The sequence below is a fragment of the Bison bison genome, unplaced genomic scaffold (assembly GCF_000754665.1).
Source record: "Bison bison bison isolate TAMUID 2011002044 unplaced genomic scaffold, Bison_UMD1.0 scf7180017864381, whole genome shotgun sequence".
Classification (NCBI taxonomy): Eukaryota; Metazoa; Chordata; class Mammalia; order Artiodactyla; family Bovidae; genus Bison; species Bison bison.
The window spans coordinates 2,621,662-2,638,491 of record NW_011494953.1 but is presented as its reverse complement, the minus strand read 5'-3'; the positions used below and the strand labels follow the sequence as shown (position 1 = coordinate 2,638,491).

The 16,830-nt window shown below is 41.3% G+C and overlaps 1 protein-coding gene across 6 annotated transcripts in view; it reads left to right on the top strand.

The window, feature by feature from the left end:
- The first annotated feature begins 7,535 nt into the window (after positions 1-7,535).
- Positions 7,536-16,830, top strand: part of PIP5K1A (phosphatidylinositol-4-phosphate 5-kinase, type I, alpha) — a 39,465-nt gene continuing 30,170 nt past the window's right edge. For 3 of the 6 annotated variants that reach the window (XM_010857522.1, XM_010857521.1, XM_010857520.1), the window contains exon 1: positions 7,563-8,093. In XM_010857522.1, the coding sequence (XP_010855824.1) occupies positions 8,012-8,093 (82 nt within the window). In that variant the 5' untranslated portion in view covers positions 7,563-8,011. The other 3 variants (XM_010857519.1, XM_010857518.1, XM_010857523.1) reach the window with 3 other exon arrangements.

Sequence of the window (16,830 nt, the reverse complement as noted above, 5' to 3'; positions counted from 1 at the left end):
AGCTTTTCTTCCAAGGAACAAGCATCTTTTAGTTTCATGGCTACAGTCACCAGCCACAGTGATTTTGGAGCCCAAGAAAATAGTCTGTTACTGCTTCTCTAACGGAGCAGGATGAGCACAGCCCTTAGCAGGTAGAATTGCTGTGCCTCATTACTCTGCACCTTGCAGGCAACAGGTCCTGTTCAGCTATTGGTCAGCGCTGCAGTGGGTCCTGCCCACTGGTAACTGTCAACAGGGGACCACTGGGGAAACGATTCAGTCAACAATCCATGGGGTGGTGGTCATGAGATGGAGAGTGAGGTAAAAGGCAGATGCAGGCCTTCTCCTGGAGGCCCCCCAGCTTACCCAGCCTTGGGCCAGCAGGTGAGCTGGAGGGCCCAGGGAGCAGACTAGGGAGCCCAGGGACTATGTCCTGCAGAGCTCCAGAGCCCTCACTAAGGCCCTCCACTAGCTGGGGCCCAGACTTGAGAAGCAGTGAACCTCTTCCCCATCCCTGTCTCTGTGACCCACTAGCAGTGGCCGTCTGTATGAGTCACAGTCTGTGAGACCTGGTCTTCCCATTTGGATGGTCTGAGGAGACTGAGGGCCACTTGGGTTGGATGCCTGGCTCCCTCAGGGATGACAGCTGGGCAGGATATGGGAATCTGGCCCTGAAGGAGCTGCCAACTGAGATCTGCCTCCTCTTAGCCAGGACTGGGACCTTGGAGGGTAAAAGTTGTGCCTTGGTACTTTGCCCTTTCTGGTCAAGACAGAGAATAATATTCATCTGGTAGAGATTTTCAGGAACATCATTATCTGACCATGACCTGACCTTGAGAACAAAGGATCTGACACCCAGAAGTCTATAACAACTAACCACGCCGATCCCTCACCTTTTCCTTTTAAAGGGACTTGCCGGGGTACTCTTTCTGCCCCCTTCTGATGCCTAGGTCAGAAGCTTTCTCTATCTCCTTTATACTTTAATAAAACTTTATTACACACACACACACACACACAAAAAGAAAATAAAGTGAAAGTCACTCAGTCATGTCCGACTGTTTGCAGTCCATGGAGTTCTCCAGGCCAGAATACTGGAGTGGGTTGCCCTTCCCTCTCTAGGGGATCTTCCTAACCCAGGGATCAAACCCAGGTCTCTGGCACTGCAGATGGTTTATTTACCAGCTGAGCCCCAAGGGAAGCCCTTTTTGGAAATAAGGTTGTTGCTAACCCTAGGACAAGCCCTTAATCCAATGTGACTGGGGTCCTCAAGTGAAGGGGAGAAGATGGCCATGTGGTGGTGGAAGCAAAGTGACACTCCAGCAACCTGAGGGGTACCAAGGAGTGCCGGCAAACACCAGAAGCTGGAAGAGGCAAGGAAGGAGTCCTCCCTACAGGTTGGAGTGTGGACCTGCCAACACTTTCATTTTGGACAACTGGCCTCCAGAACAAGGAGACAAAACATTCCTCTTGTTTTGAGCCTCCCAGTTTGTGACACTTTGTTACGGCAACTCTAAGAAACTAATAGAGTAACTGATGAAGTTTTACATTTTTTAGATTATTTTGTTTATTTTATTTTAGCTTTGGCTGTGCTGGGTCTTCAATGCTGTGTGGGCTTTTCTCTAGTTGCGGAGGGTGGAGGCTAAAAAATAAAAAAATAAAAAAATAAAGGGACTTGCCAACAGCTTTCAGTAATTTGGGGGTTCTAGGATATGAGCCACCCATCTTCTTGTATGAATCTGTAGTAAACCTTTCTCTCTTCTAAACTCTTATGTTTAGTATTTATGGGCCTCACTGTGCATCAGGTGCATGGACTTGTGATTTCAGTAACACTTCCACTTTTCCCTCTTCTACTTACCATATAGTGATGGGACTGGATGCCATGATTTTTGGTTTTTTTAATGTTGAGTTTTAAGCCAGCTTTTTACTCTTCTCTTTCACCCTCTGCAAGAGGCTCTTTAGTTTCTCTTCAGTTTCTGTCATTTAGAGTAGTATCATCTGCATATCTAAGGTTGCTGATATTTCTCCTGGCAGTCTTGATTCCAGCTTGTGATTCATCCAGCCTGACATTTTGCGTGATGTACTCTGCATATAAGTTAAATAGGCAGGGTGACAATATACAGCCTTGATATACTCCTTTCTCAATTTTGAACCAGTCTGTTGTTCCATGTCCAGTTCTAACTGTTGCTTCTTAACCTGCATACAAGTTTCTCAGGAGACAGGTAAGGTGGTCTGGTATTTCCATCTCTTTAAGAATTTTCCACAGTTTGTTGTGATCCACACAAAGGCTTTAGTGTAGTCAGTGAAGCAGAAGTAGATGTTTTTCTGAAATTCCCTTGCTTTCTCTATGATCCAGTGAATATTAGCGATTTGATCTCTGGTTCCTCTGCCTTTTCTAAACCTAGCTTATAGCTTATACATCTGGAAGTTCTTGGTTCATACTGCTGAAGCCTAACTTTAAGGATTTTGACAATGCTTTACTAGTATGTGAAATGAATGCAATTGCACGGAAGTTTGAAAATTCTTTGGCATTGCCCTTCTTTGGGATTGGAACGAAAACTGACCTTTTCCAGTCCTGTGGCCACTGCTGAGTTTTTCAAGTTTGCGGACATAGTGAGTGCAGCATTTTCACAGCATTATCTTTTAGGATTTGAAATAGCTCAGTTGGAATTCCATCAACTCCACTAGCTTTGTTCATAGTAATGCTTCCTAAGTAATACTTTTGAATTGTGGTGCTGGAGAAGACTCTTGAGAGCCCCCTTGGACAGAAAGGAGATCAAACTAGTCAATCCTAAAGGAAATCAACCCAGAATATTCATTGGAAGGACTGATGCTGAAGCTGAAGCTCCAGTACTTTGACCACCTGAAGAGCTGATTCACTGGAAAAGACCCTGATGCTGGGAAAGACTGAGGGCAGGAGGAGAAGGGGGTGACAGAGGTTGGGATGGTTGGATGGCATCACCACTCAATGGACATGAGTTTGAGCAAACTCTGGGAGATAGTAAAGGACAGGCATGCTGTAGTCCATGGATTGCAAAGAGTTGGAAACAACTTAGTGACTGAAGGAAAACAACAGTGCTTCCCAAGGCCCACTTGCCTTCACACTCCAGGATGTCTGACTCTAGGTGAGTGACCACACCATTGTAGTTATCCAGGTCATTAAGACCATTTTTTTAAAAAATGTGGACATTTACTACTTAAATCAACTCGTTTGATAAAAAACATTATATTTTAAGATAATACAAATACATATTAAACTAATTATAAATTGTGATTCTTTTGAGTGCAAACGAGTGGTTACCCAAAGAAGAAATAAAACCTCCTTGTGTGCTCAGTCGCTAAGTTGTGTTCGACTCTTTGTGACCCTCCAGACTGAAGCCTGCCAGCTTCTCTGCTGGGGATTTTCCAGGCTAGAATACTGGAGTGGGTTGCCATTTCCTTCTCCAAAGACTTTTTCTGTATAGTTCTTCTGTGTATTCTTGCCACCTTTTCCTAATCTCTTCTACCTTTGTTAGGTCCTTACCATTTCTATCCTTTATTGTGCCCAACCTTACATGAAATGTTTCTCTGATATCTCCAATTTTCTTGAAGAGCTCTGTAGTCTTTGCCATTCTATTGTTTTCCTCTATTTCTTTGAATTGATCACTTAAGAAGGCCTTCTTATCTGGCCTTGCTATTCTCTGGAATTCTGCATTTAGTTGGGTATATCTTTACTCTTTTCCCTTGCTTTTTGCTTCTCTCCTTTTTTCAGCTATTTGTAAAGCCTCCTCAGACAACCACTTTGCCTGCTTGCATTTCTTTTTCTTTGGGATGGTTTTGGTCACTGACTCCTGTACAGTGTTGGTGCAACTGTTTATCACATTTGGCCGTTAATCAAAAGGTTGGTGGTTTGAGCACACCCAGGGACGACTGTCCTTGAGGCCTTTTTAAGAAACATTTCTCAAAACCCAGATTTTGTCACTCTTCCACTCAAAACTGTTGAATGACTCCCTGTTGACTATAGGATAAAGTCCAAAATCCTTGTGGCAGAATAGTAGTGTGATTACTTTAGAGTCAGCCAGACGTGAGTTTGCATTTGAGCTTCAATTCTAGCCATATGACTTTGGACAAGTTACTTTACCGCACAGAATTTTAGTTTTCTTATCTGTGAAGTGGGAGTGATAGGTATTAACCTAAGTATTAATCTACCCTTTAAGGTGGTTGAGAAGATTAAGAAATGTAATCCTTATAAACTGCTTAGCACAGTATTTAGTAAGCACATAGATGTTTAGTAAGTAATAATTATTAACACAGTCATATCCTTCGTAATTTAGCCTCTCCCTGCTTTTCATGGCCTCAACTCCTGCCACATCAACCTATTCTAGCATCATTTCCCTGACACCAATTCTCTGTAGTGCCTCTATGCTTTTCTTCTCCTTAAAAATCTCTTTATTGTCTATCTGACAAAATTCCAATTCTATAATACAGTGACGTCTTCTCACATACCCTTCCTCTCTTCCCAAAGTTTCTAGAACCATTGAGATCATGCCTCCTAGAACCTTGGGAATAGTTCCAATCTCAAATAGTTTGTGGTGTCAACAAGAATGTATCGAAATAAACCCATTTGCATTGACATGGATGGCCCTAGAGACTGTCATACAGAGCGAACTATGTCAGAAAGAGAAAGACAAATATTGTATATTGTTTATATGTGGAATCTAGAAAAATCATACAGATGAACTTATTTGCAAAGCAGAAAATGAGTCAAAGATGTAGAAAACAAACTTACAGTTACCATAAGGATAAGGAGGATGTGTGATGAATTGGGAGATTGGGACTGACATAGATACACTATTATACACAAAATGGGGGTTCCCAGGTGGCACAAGTGGTAAAGAGCCTGCCTGCTTGATGCAGGAAGTGTGAGATTTGGGTTTGATCCTTTGGTTGGGAAGATTGCCTGGAGGAGGGCATGGCAACTCACTCCAGTATTGTTGCTTAGAGAATCCCATGGACAGAGGAGCCTGGCAAACTACAGGCCATGGAGCCGCAAAGAGTGGGACATGACTGAAGAGACTCAGCATGCATACATAAAACAGGTAACTAATGAGAACTTACTGTGTAGCACAGGGAACTCTACTCAATGCTCTTTGATGGCCTAAATGAGAAAGAAATCTAAAAAAGAGTTGATATATGTATATCATTTTGCTGTACAGCAGAACTAACACACCATTGTAAAGCAACTATACTCCAATAAAAATTAGTTAAAAAAAAGAATGCATCAACTTCTCTTCCCCATTTTTATTCTGAAAATATGGTTTTCAAAACACAGCATTTGTGCATACTTTATGATGGCACCTATTATGTTTTAATGATTTCTGTGTCTGTCTCTCATTAGTCTGTGATCTTTTTGCAGGCAGAGACTTTATCATCTGTGTATGCCAGAATTTCCCATAGTTGAGGACATAGCTAATTCCATGAATTAATTAATGACTAATTGAGTGAATAAGGTATCATCATCTTATTTTGCCTCTGTGTTGAACTAGCCACTCCATTTTGACCTGAGGTACTGTTCTAAGGCATGAATGTCATGTTAGTAAGGCTGTGTGTGTCTTTGTGTGTGTCTGTGCATATACTTTGTCCTTCAAGTTCATATGTGGGGCCCTATTTTGAGATCACCAGATTGCCCCCCTCTTTCCAAAGTGTATATTGGTAAACTCCCTTTTCCATTTCCTCGGGGGCACCAGGCCAATGTGTCCTGCTTTGCTCCTGTTTCCACACACTGCCACATCACTAGAGTACTGCTATGCAAGGAATGTTAATGGGGAAGAGTGGCTCTGTGACTCAGAGGCCAGCCCAGGGATTAAGCTGTAGTGGAGGGAAGACAAGGTTTGGGGGAAAATACGAAAAACACTGTCGGCTTTATGCCTTGTGGCTCAGATGGACTGTTGGCTTTATGCCTGGTGGCTCAGATGGTAAAGAATCCGCCTGCAATGCAGGAGACCTGGGTTCTATCCCTGGGTTGGGAAGATTCCCTGGAGAAGGAAATGGCAACCCACTCCAGTATTCTTGCCTGGAGAATCCCATGGGCAGAGGAGTCTGGCAGGCTACAGTCCATGAGGTCGCATAGAGCCAGACGTGACTGAGTGACTAAGCACACATGTAGAAAACACTGTTAACTCCACTTTTTGATTTTTGCCTTCATCCATTCGTATATTCAGTAGACATGTATTGGGCACCTACTCTGTGCCAGGCACTATTCTAGACGTTTGAGATATAAAAATGGATAAGAGGTAATCTTTGCCCTGAAATGTTCACAGTCTTTGAGGGAGAACAAGTAAACAGACTGACATAATACAAGATGGTAGGAGTAAATAGTGGCTATTTTCTGGTACATAAAGGAGAAACAAAGACCCCCAAGAAACTACAATACAGGGGTCTCTTGTTTCAGGAAGCTTGAAATCTAATTCATAGATCAAATTCAAGGGAGGTGATCCCTCTCTTGACCTATGCCTTGATGAGTCAGGCTAAGAGGCAATCCAAGCATTTGAAGTTTATCTACTTTCACTACCAAAAAGATGAATAACCCAGCAGGTGGCAGCAGGGAAACAATTATTTTACATCTTGATGAGGGAGGAGTAGAAAGCAGAGGTAAATGCTTGGGATTATGTTCTGGACGGTCAGGTACTAGGTTCCCTTTCAAAGACCCAGAAGACATTCGGATAGAGAATAACTAGGCCCATGTTGGGGGCTGCAATACCCAGGATTTTAACCCCATTCATTTTCATTTATTCATTCCACAAATAATTATTGAGCCCTTACTACGTACAGAGTTACATCATGGGAGGAGCTGGAGATACAAGAATAAAACAGTCCTTATTCTCTGGCAGTTTAGTCTGTTCAGAGATAGGTCTTCATATTTCCCATCAAGGTTCATAATCTCCAGGGTATTTTATTAAAACTGAGCGGGGTTAGTACGAAGATCAGACTAGAAAGGGGAATTTCTCTGAGTCTCAGTGACCTTTGGAGAGGTAACAGAGAGGCTAAGGGCTCGGATCACAGGAAGACTGTTGTTGTTTCTGATCGTCTTCCGTGGCCTTTTAGACAGGACTTCATTCGTTTGTTTATCAAATATTTACTCAGCTCCATCACTGTGCCCAGCACTGCGCTTGAGGCAAAGTGTGGATCTGTTTCGAATGTCATTCAAAGGAAGGCAAGACACGCACGCTTGTTAAATAAAACAAGGCAGTAAAGTCGGAAGAATACTTGGTGGCATGTGATGTTTTGTGATACTTAACTGTTTAACGTCTTTGACTAGACACCAGCGCTTCAGTCGGGAGGTCTTCCTGGGCTGTGAATGCCAGCCCGGCATACTCTTTTCTAGAGCTCAGACTTCTCGATTTAGTCCCGTCTGAGACTCCCTTGTATTTTGACTCACCAAGCCACCGTAGACAGAGCCGCACTGTCTTCCTTCCTTGGATATGCCAAGGCGCGAGGGACCTGTGTCATGTGACCAGACTCAGCCTCCTGATTGGCTTGCCTCCTCTCAGGGCCTCCCTCCTCCCCCATTGGATGGGGTGGCCGCTGAGAAGAAGGTTGGGCGCATGCGCGATGCCAGGATTTCCTTGGCCACCGGGAGCGAAGCGGTGGGGTTGGGCGATAAACAGGCTGTGGCTAGGGAGAAGGGGGAGGGGAGTTCGCTCCGCAGGGACTTCTCATTCCCCACCTTTTTCTTTTAGGTGTGGTTTGATCCAGACGCAGTTTCCCGGCAGCCGCTTGAGCTTACTGTGTTGTGAAAGGGGAAAGTAACTCCTGCGGAAAGAGCTTAAAGTTGCTAAAACGGTGCGAGACAAGAATTGTCCCCCATACCATCCTAATGGTTCCGCCCTGAGTTGGTCCCGGAGCCGGTGCGGCGTATCTGAGAGGCCCCGGAGGGGGCGGGGAGGTGGCTCGCAGAACGCGGGTTCTGTGAAGATACGTGGGGAAGATTCGACTCCGAGAAGAGGAAGAGCGCGATAGAAAAAGAGACGCCGCTGAGGGGGAGGGGGCTGCCAAGATGGCGTCTGCCTCCTCTGGGCCGTCGGCGGTAGGATTTTCATCCGCGGATTCCGGCGTCCCTCCCTGCACCTCGGCCTCAGGTAATCAGGGCGTGGCGTGGGCTGGGGGCTGATGACTGTGCGATGGCAGGAAGAGCGAGACCCAGGAAGGGCACCTGTAGCTGAGCATGTTTGAGGCGTTGCCGGTAAGGAGGACCGAGAACTAGGGTTTCATGTAGCTTTCAGAGCAAGCAGAGGGAATGTGAGGAAAGGATGGATTTGATTGAGAAAAGGGAAGCTGTCAGAAACACTGGCTGTCTTCAAGGAGACCGAGTTGAGGACTTTGAAGGAGTAGGGTCAGAAAAGGATGGAGATTGACGGTGGGAGTAGGGAGGAAAGAGAAAGAGAATCGAAGAGAGGAGAGAAAGAGTAAATAGAGGCTTAGACTCCACGTTGATTGCGGGGTTAATTGGACAAAAACGTGGAAGAGAAACCATGGGACTTAAAAGGTATGGAATCGTTATGGGATGCTTTCCAATGCTGGGGCGTTAGGGGATTGGGGATTTTGTTGGGGGTGGGAGTGAGTTATTGGAGGCTCCTGAGAGCCTCCCCCTAATGCGTCATTCCTTCTCACTTCGTGCTTCCCCTCCCCCCAAAACGCGCGCGCTCACTCGGACAGATACACCTACACGTTTTATCAAACGTCCTCCTCTGGAGACTCCCATGTCTTGACTGCCCAGCTTTGGGAAGGAATGGGAAGTTTTTGAAGAGAGCCTGAGGTATGTGGAAAAGCAGGGTTTAAAAGACACTGAAAACAGATGCAGAAGGCGGAACGATGGAGTCTCGAATTGCAGTAGAAGTTGAGGGAGGTGATGCAGGAAATTAGGCTTGAAAAGGATAGGGTGGGGATGGTTTTAAGTGCTGTGTAGGAATATTGCATAATAGGAAATGGACTGGAAGAATGCTTAGGCACGAAATTGGCACTTGGAGAAGGGAGCCAGGGAATCTAGCTCAAAGTAGTTAGAAACTGTTGAAGATTGAGGGAGGGCTAAGGAGCCCACAAGAAAGGCAACAGATTGCGTGTAGGAGGGGAAAATGTGTGGTGTTGGGATGTATGTCGGAGGAGGGAGTGGAGTTTGAGTCAGAAACTGTTCTAGAGCTTCCATCAGAAATGTCTGGGGTTCCACGGTGACTGTTACCTATACACTGGGAACAGGAGAGGCCGCCAGATGATGGATGCTCTACCCGAGACTTTGACACTTGCTTAATCCTGGGATTGCATCCTACTCCTTTTGAGTTGACTAAATAGAGGGTTCCACCTTTTCCTGTTCAGTTCAGGTGAACCCATACTTGGTCATAAATATCTTCTTCACAAACTGGAGTTTTGTTTATGTACAACCTATTTTTAGTTTCTTGAGAGGTGTTTTTTTGCCTTTCCTATAAAAGATAAGTGAGCTAGAACAACTCCTTTTACATTCTAAGTGTGAAGAAGGATAAAGTTAAAATGAAAGTTTTTAAATACAGTAGCTTCTTAATTTAAAATCTCTTTTTCCTCTCCCCCGGTGGTGAAACAAGAATAGTTGTGTACAGTCTTAAAGCAGACTTCTTAACCATCAGATCAGGTATTAGAAACAGCTTAATCTTAAAAGCCTTGTGTTTTTGTGTTTATATCCCAGAATTTGATTCAGCCTCTATCTCAAAATATTGTCCACATGGACAGATTTAGGAGTAAAAGAAAATATTTCTGTCACATAGTGATGTCTTCAGGTTTTTGCTCCTACTTCAGGTAGTCCTACTAGTTTTAGGTGTCACTATTTGATACTTTTGTATGTTTTTATATTTTTTGTCAGATCCTAAGACTAGCAGGAGGTTATTCAGATAGTGTAAATGTTTTTTGCTGTTGTGTTTTCACCAGAAAATAGAGTAATAGATTGCAGTAAATTTTCCAGCTGCTTGGCTTTATTGTGTTCATATGTGAGGTCAAGATACCAAAATGGCTAAAAGTTTTTTTAAAAAAATGACTAAAAACAACTAGCTTTGGATTCCTTTTTTTTTGACTTTTTTTTTCACCCTCTTTCTCTGTTTCTTTGGCAAATATTGAAACTGTTGGATTAAGAAATCAGAAAAATTCTCATAAATATTCCTGAAAGCATGGGATTATTGTGTGCAGATACACAGTGTTGACTTCTTTCGCATATCTGTATGTTCAGTTTTGGCTTACTGAATTTAATAGAATATTTCATATTTCATTTCAAGGATATGTTTTTGAAGAGGATAAGGTGTTTGATTCAGATGCCAAAAAGGCTGTGGAGAACGTGTTTTGTGATTGGAGGAGAGTGGTGCTCTGTCTGGATAGTACCAGGGGAATAAAGGCATTGGCAGGAATAAATTGGTTTATGGTCTCCTAAATTGTTAAATGCTAAAAGACTAGCTTTGTAGAAATTCAAGGTAGGAGTGTGTGTGTTTGTGTTTTAATCATTCTAAAATCAACTCATTGTCCTTAGATGTTTAGCTGAACTCACTTAAATATTGGTGAAACTGAAATCCTAAAGGTAAGATTCTCTGGCATTGTATACAAAACAAGAATGTTAGGATTCAGGGACAGATTGATGTTTTAGATAAGTCATTCATAACCTTTTAAGGTTCAGAATCTTTTGGCATTCAAATTAGAAAGGATTGGTAATTTAAAATAGTTCTTCCCTACCAGTATTAAACCCCCATCTATATTATTTAATCATTAAGCTGGAGCTGGTCTTTTATGCTGCTGACAGGTTAAATACAGGAGTTAAAGCAAACCGTACACTCTAAGAGATGTTTGAGAGATCTTTTCCCATTGGCGTAATTACCATGTTTGGATTAGAGGGAGGTGATTATAAATTAATGTCAATCTTACAGGAACCATCATCATTGCCTTGTTCTTACACTTTGTTAATAAAAGGTGATGCAGTTTGCGCTCAGCTGTTCGATGTGTAAAGGAAATTTATTCCTTTTCTTCCTTTCTGGCCTAGCCTCATTTGGTCAGTGGTACCACTTAAAAAATAAAAGCACTGATGAGATGCTGTTGACAGTGCTGCCATCTGTCACACTAGTGACAGTATAGAGAGCCTGTTCCCCTGTCTGCAGTTTGACTAGTTCATCAAGAACTTGAAAATAAGCCACCAAGTCTCCTTTTTACTACCTGAAAGGGAGTTAAGTTTGTATTTTGGCGACTTGATTTGAATTTGGTGGAGGAGTTAAAAAGTAAAGTTAGAGTATTAAAGTGTCCCTTGCTCCCCTAAAATAAGAGCTGTAATAAAATCCTGTGTGACTCCCCTAAGAAAAAGCACTTGAAACCTTAGAAAATCATGAACCTCTAGCTCCTTTTGCTTCAGACCAGAACATTTCTGAAATTGTCACACATTATCAAATGATTCTATCATGAGTACAGATGATTTGGAGGTAACATTTATAGCTCCTTTTCTGATTTTCCCTTAAACTGCCGAGGGAGACCCCAAAAAACACAGGAAAGAAACATTTTTGCCCAGAACTTCTGTAGTAGAGCCAGTCTCATCAATCCTTGATTCTGATGGCTTTGTCCTTCCCAGTAGAGCTCCACCAGTAAATGTATGCTGTAATCTGATAACTCCAAATGGTAGGAATTTCATTGAGGGGTTTTTGTCTGTGTTCTTTGTGTACAGTGTAAGCCATTTGTAGACTGATTTCTTCTCCTTTAATTTTTCTATACTAGTGAAAAGTAAAGCAACTTAAGCCACATTTTTGGGGGGAGAAACTGGAGTTTGGAAATGTAAAGACAGAACAGAATGCCATGTAATGAGAATATCAACAGGTATCCTTTTGGTTGATATTTTATAAGTAAGGAGAGATTTTTCTTTATGCTTTTTCCACAGAGGGCTTACACCCACATAGCCCTCCTTTTTAATTTTGTCACCTTGGTAGATTCTTCCAGAAAACTGACATCAGAATGTCACTGTTTTTTAATTATCCATTTATTTCTGCCATGACTGCTCAAGCCCAGGGTCAAGTATAATTATATAGACTTAATAGGTATCCAGTGTCTGTTATTATTGGTAATGTGTACTTAGAAATTAGCCTTGAATATCGAAATACATATTATGTCTTGTTAATTTCTTTGTTAATTTCTGTGTGCTGTTCTGAGTTGATACTGTAAAACTTCTGATTAATAACTGTGCTCAAATATGTGCTACCTACTAGTTATTACATGTTTTATCAGCCTATTTTTTAAATAAAAATAATGGAAACTACAACTTCTGAACAACTTAACCAGGCCAAACTCAGGTAACTGGTGAGAAGTTCTGAGTTGGGGTTGGCGGGTATTTTACCCATTAAGCTGGATGTTTACTTTCCTAGAATTTTGGCATAGTCTTGCTTGACACGAAGAAAGCAAAAAGACCAACGTTGTCAGTTTGGTTTTTGTTTTTACTGAGTGTGTTCTCTTGATCAAGGATAGAAGTATACTTCAGGAAGTATGCCAATTTCTGATAGCCAGGCAGAGGGAATCTGTTTCTTTGTGTTCTAAACCCCAGCCCATCATTCAGTCTCAAAGAGAGAGTGATTGGACTGATGGTGTTTCCTAGAGGAAACCCCTTCCTGGCTCATTTCCCCTCTTGCACTTCACTTCTCCACCCTTTCCTATCAAAAGAGACAATTGTTTCTTTTTTACATATGTGTTGATCCTGTTTTATTCATATCTCCTATGAACTGTTGTTTTAATGTTTTCTGTTTGAAGTGAACTTTTTTCCCTCAGCTCCTCCGTCTTTTAAAACTTTGTCACTGATTATTTTTCTTTTTTCTCCTATTAAATAAGTCTGTTTATTTGTAATGACTGTATGCAGAATATATTAATTTTTAAATATCTGATTCCCCAAAAGTCCCCTTATTGTTAGAGTCTGAGGAAGACTGGCAAAAAGAGAGAGAAGGGTAGATTCCTTATAGGCAGTTAAGTATATCTTACTCTTTGCTGCGTATTAAACTGAGCTTTATGGAGTTAACCCAGAATAAACACCATCTCAAAGGATCAGTAACATTGATGGGGAGTGAGCAAAGGTTGCAGGAGAGAATGGGAAGAGTTGTTTTTTTTTAAGGATATATGAATAGCTTAATACTAGCTTTCCTTTAGCATGCCTGATAAACTTCAAGTTCTCATTGACAAGAGTCTGTATAAAAGAAATGGTAGAGAAGTAACTTGGTCATATCTCTGTGGTTTTCTTGCATTAGGATCTGGGGGGTGATTGAAGTGCATTGTTGGGACAATTAATACCCACTGTGATATTATTTTGGAGAAGGCAATGGCACCCCACTCCAGTACTCTTGCCTGGGAAATCCCATGGACGGAGGAGCCTGGTGGGCTGCAGTCCACGAGATCTAGAAAAGTCAGACACGACTGAGTGACTTCACTTTCACTTTTCACTTTCATGCATTGGAGAAGGAACTGGCAACCCACTCCAGTGTTCTTGCCTGGAGAATCCCAGGGATGGGGGAGCCTGGTGGGCTGCCGTCTCTGGGGTCACACAGAGTCGGACACGACTGACGCAACTTAGCAGTGATATTATTTAAGTTACTTTCTCAGCTCAGTGTATGTTCCAGGCCAGCAATACTGCTTTTTTTTTTTTTTTTAAGATAGAACCAGGTTTGGAAATAGAATTGGGAGGTGGTGAACTGCTGGAAATCTTAACTGCTCCTTAGCTTTGGATTGGCTTATCCGAGAGACTCAGGTCTTTTAAAGAAGGACTCAGATATCCAACCTCCCACCCCCCAAATTTCAACCAGAATTTTAGTGCTAAGAGATACATATTTGTGGACTGAGAATCATAAAATGTGGCTTATAGAACTAGAAGCAAAAGTTTATTAAAGGGAAATGTAGAGATATTTTAATTTAACCCTCTTATTTTCCAAATTAGGAAACTGAGGTTCAAAGACATTGTTAATAGTGGCAAAGACTTTGCATAAAGTCTGTATGTTATCACAATGAGTCTTAGTACATTTGTGATTCATTCCTTGCTACTTGGCTCTTACCTGAGCCAGGTTGACCCTAGGACTGGTAGATCAATGAGTTTTGAGCTTTTGTTTCTAAGAGCATCCTTGCCTTTCAGACCTTTTTCTAGAAAACTCTAAAAATTGACACCTGCTAGGAACAAAATCCAACCAGTCCATCCTAAAGGAAATCAGTCCTGAATATTCATCGGAAGGACTGATGTTGAAGCCGAAACTCCAGTACTTTGGCCACCTGATGCGAAGAACTGACTCATTTGAAAAGACCCTGATGCTGGGAAAGATTGAAGGCAGGAGAAGGGGACGACAGAGGATGAGATGGTTGGATGGCATCACCGACTCAATGGACATGAGTTAGAGTAAACTCTGGGAGTTGGTGATGGACAGGGAGGCCTGGTGTGCTGCGGTTCATGGGGTCGCAAAGAGTCGGACACGACTGAGCGACTGAACTGAAGAAACAAAATTTAACTTTTCTCTAAGATGTGGCTTGATTTTCATGATTAACTTGGTTTAGTTCTTACTGAGGGTATGGTAACAGTGCCTGGCCCCCACCACCCAACACTATCTCTTAGAGCTGTGTGCTCAGCAATGCTTCTCATTAGGCTGGCATTTCTGAGGATTTTCATTTGAATAACCTATTATACCTCCTACATGCAGGGGTATAATTAAAGTGGCATTCAGTATTTCAGGTTAAAGAGGACTAGAGAGATTGTTTACGATAGTCCAGCAAATAACTGTGTGATTTTGTTCAGGTTTTTGCTTTTTTTAAAAAATCTCTGGCTGTCAATATTATCAACCAAAACACCCCCTCAGAATTATCATTTTGCTTCCCAAAAGCCTGCTTGTCTCTTTCTGATTTCTATAGGAATTGACAGATTTATGTAGTAATATTGGTAGCTCATTAAGCTAAGTCTCTGGAATCTCTTCTTTATGACCTGTTCAGGCAAAACTCGTCTGAGGAATGCACATCCGGCCCAGTTCTAGCATCCTGAAATTATGTGTGTACTTCAAGCATTAAAGTCAGTTACAGGCTGCCTCTTAGTTTCTCATCTGGAAGATGATGTCATTTCATCTTTGACGGAAATGTTTCTGCTCTGAAAGCACTGGGAGAGGCTCTGGTATTAAGGCCAACTCTTGTTTTGTTCCACATGCTGAGGGGGGGTGGGGGAGGGGAACGACATCTCTTATTTTGGAGCTGTGTGCTGTCTGAAAATATCTCTGTTTTGATTATCTCCTCTTTTAAGGCCAGCTCATTTCTCCTCTAAAGTTTACCTTTTTCACAGTTCGCAGAATTGTATTAATTTTCTTTTCTTCCTTTACATTTTCTCCTTGCTCTCATAGTAAGTCATAGTTGCCAGTGCTTTAGTAGCTGCAAACCAGTTTATGGAGAGTCCTAGTGATGTTTTTGCCAAGTGACTAGAAACCAGCCCCTTTGGTACCTTTTTCATTACCAACACAATTTAGGCTGGGACTAAGGACCAAAATGGAGTGCTTCCTTAAGACTATTCAGAGTTACTCAGAAAAATTTTCTGTGACATAGTGTGATGATTCAACTTTGTATTTTAGCAAGAATTGATTGGATTATTTCCTCTCTGGCACTTAACTGGCTGGTTCAGTTGTCTTGAAATTATTTTAGTAACATTAAAGATTTCTCAGCTAATTTTCATAATTTAGAAGCTAGGTCTTTATTTATTTATTTTTCTTTAGATCTTTATTTTTCAAATATCCAGGAGATACCCTGAAATTAGGGATACCTGTTTTATGGGAGAATATTGGTACTCTAAAGGATATGAAAGATAAATTCTTCAGAGAGAACCTGTTAGCATATGCGCTGATACAGGTTTGTTTCAGGTTGTATGAGAATCTCAAAGTAATAATGGAGAATGGGAGTGAGTGTATAGGAGTCATGCTTTATCTGTAGCTTGCAACTGTCAGCAGCTTTCTAGACATCATCTTTCACATTTTTCCTTCTAGTCTATCTCTGTAGCAGCTCAATATGTTGTAATGAGCTCAAGTTAATGTATAGGGAGGGGATTGATGCTGATCTTTATGTGTGGAACTGTTGAGCACTAGTTTACTGGGGAAAATGGGTTATAAAACAGCAATAAAGCCATTCCTACATATCTCTATAATTGTTAAATTACCTGTTTGTTATAGAAATTTTATATAGATAAGGAAAAATAGAAATTTAAACTTAGAATATCACCTTAATCATACTATCCAATATAGTCATATTTTAACATTTTAGTCTATAATCTTGACATTTTTTATGTGTATAAATACATGTGACTTTATAGATAAGCATTTTAGAAAAATACTGTACTATATAATTATTTAGCTTTTTCCATTATACAGTTTATTGTGACAGCCTATCCATAAATGAACATAAAGATAATGGTTCTATACTATTCCCTTTTATGACTATACCACAACTTATATCACCTATATTGTATATTTAGATTCTTTCTAGTAATAGTTTTTACATACAATGCTACAGTAAATATATTTGTATATATGTCTTTATCCACTTGACCAGTTATTTCCTTTGGATAAATTGTCACTTCTGGGACAGATGGTACATATTTGCTTTTAAGGTGTTTTGCTAGATGTTACCAAATTGCCCTCACAAGTGGAAGACCCTCAAGTAAAATGTATACACCTTCTTTTTTAAAGGGGTAGAAGCCTGTGTGCAAGGAGCTTTATACCTGAATTTTTTTTGCCAACCTGAAGTCATGCAATAGTGAAATTGTTTGGGTTACAAGTTTTGTGATCCTTCCTGGAATTTTTCTGCCAGAGCTGCTGCTTTTTTTTTTTTTTTTGGTTTTTACCT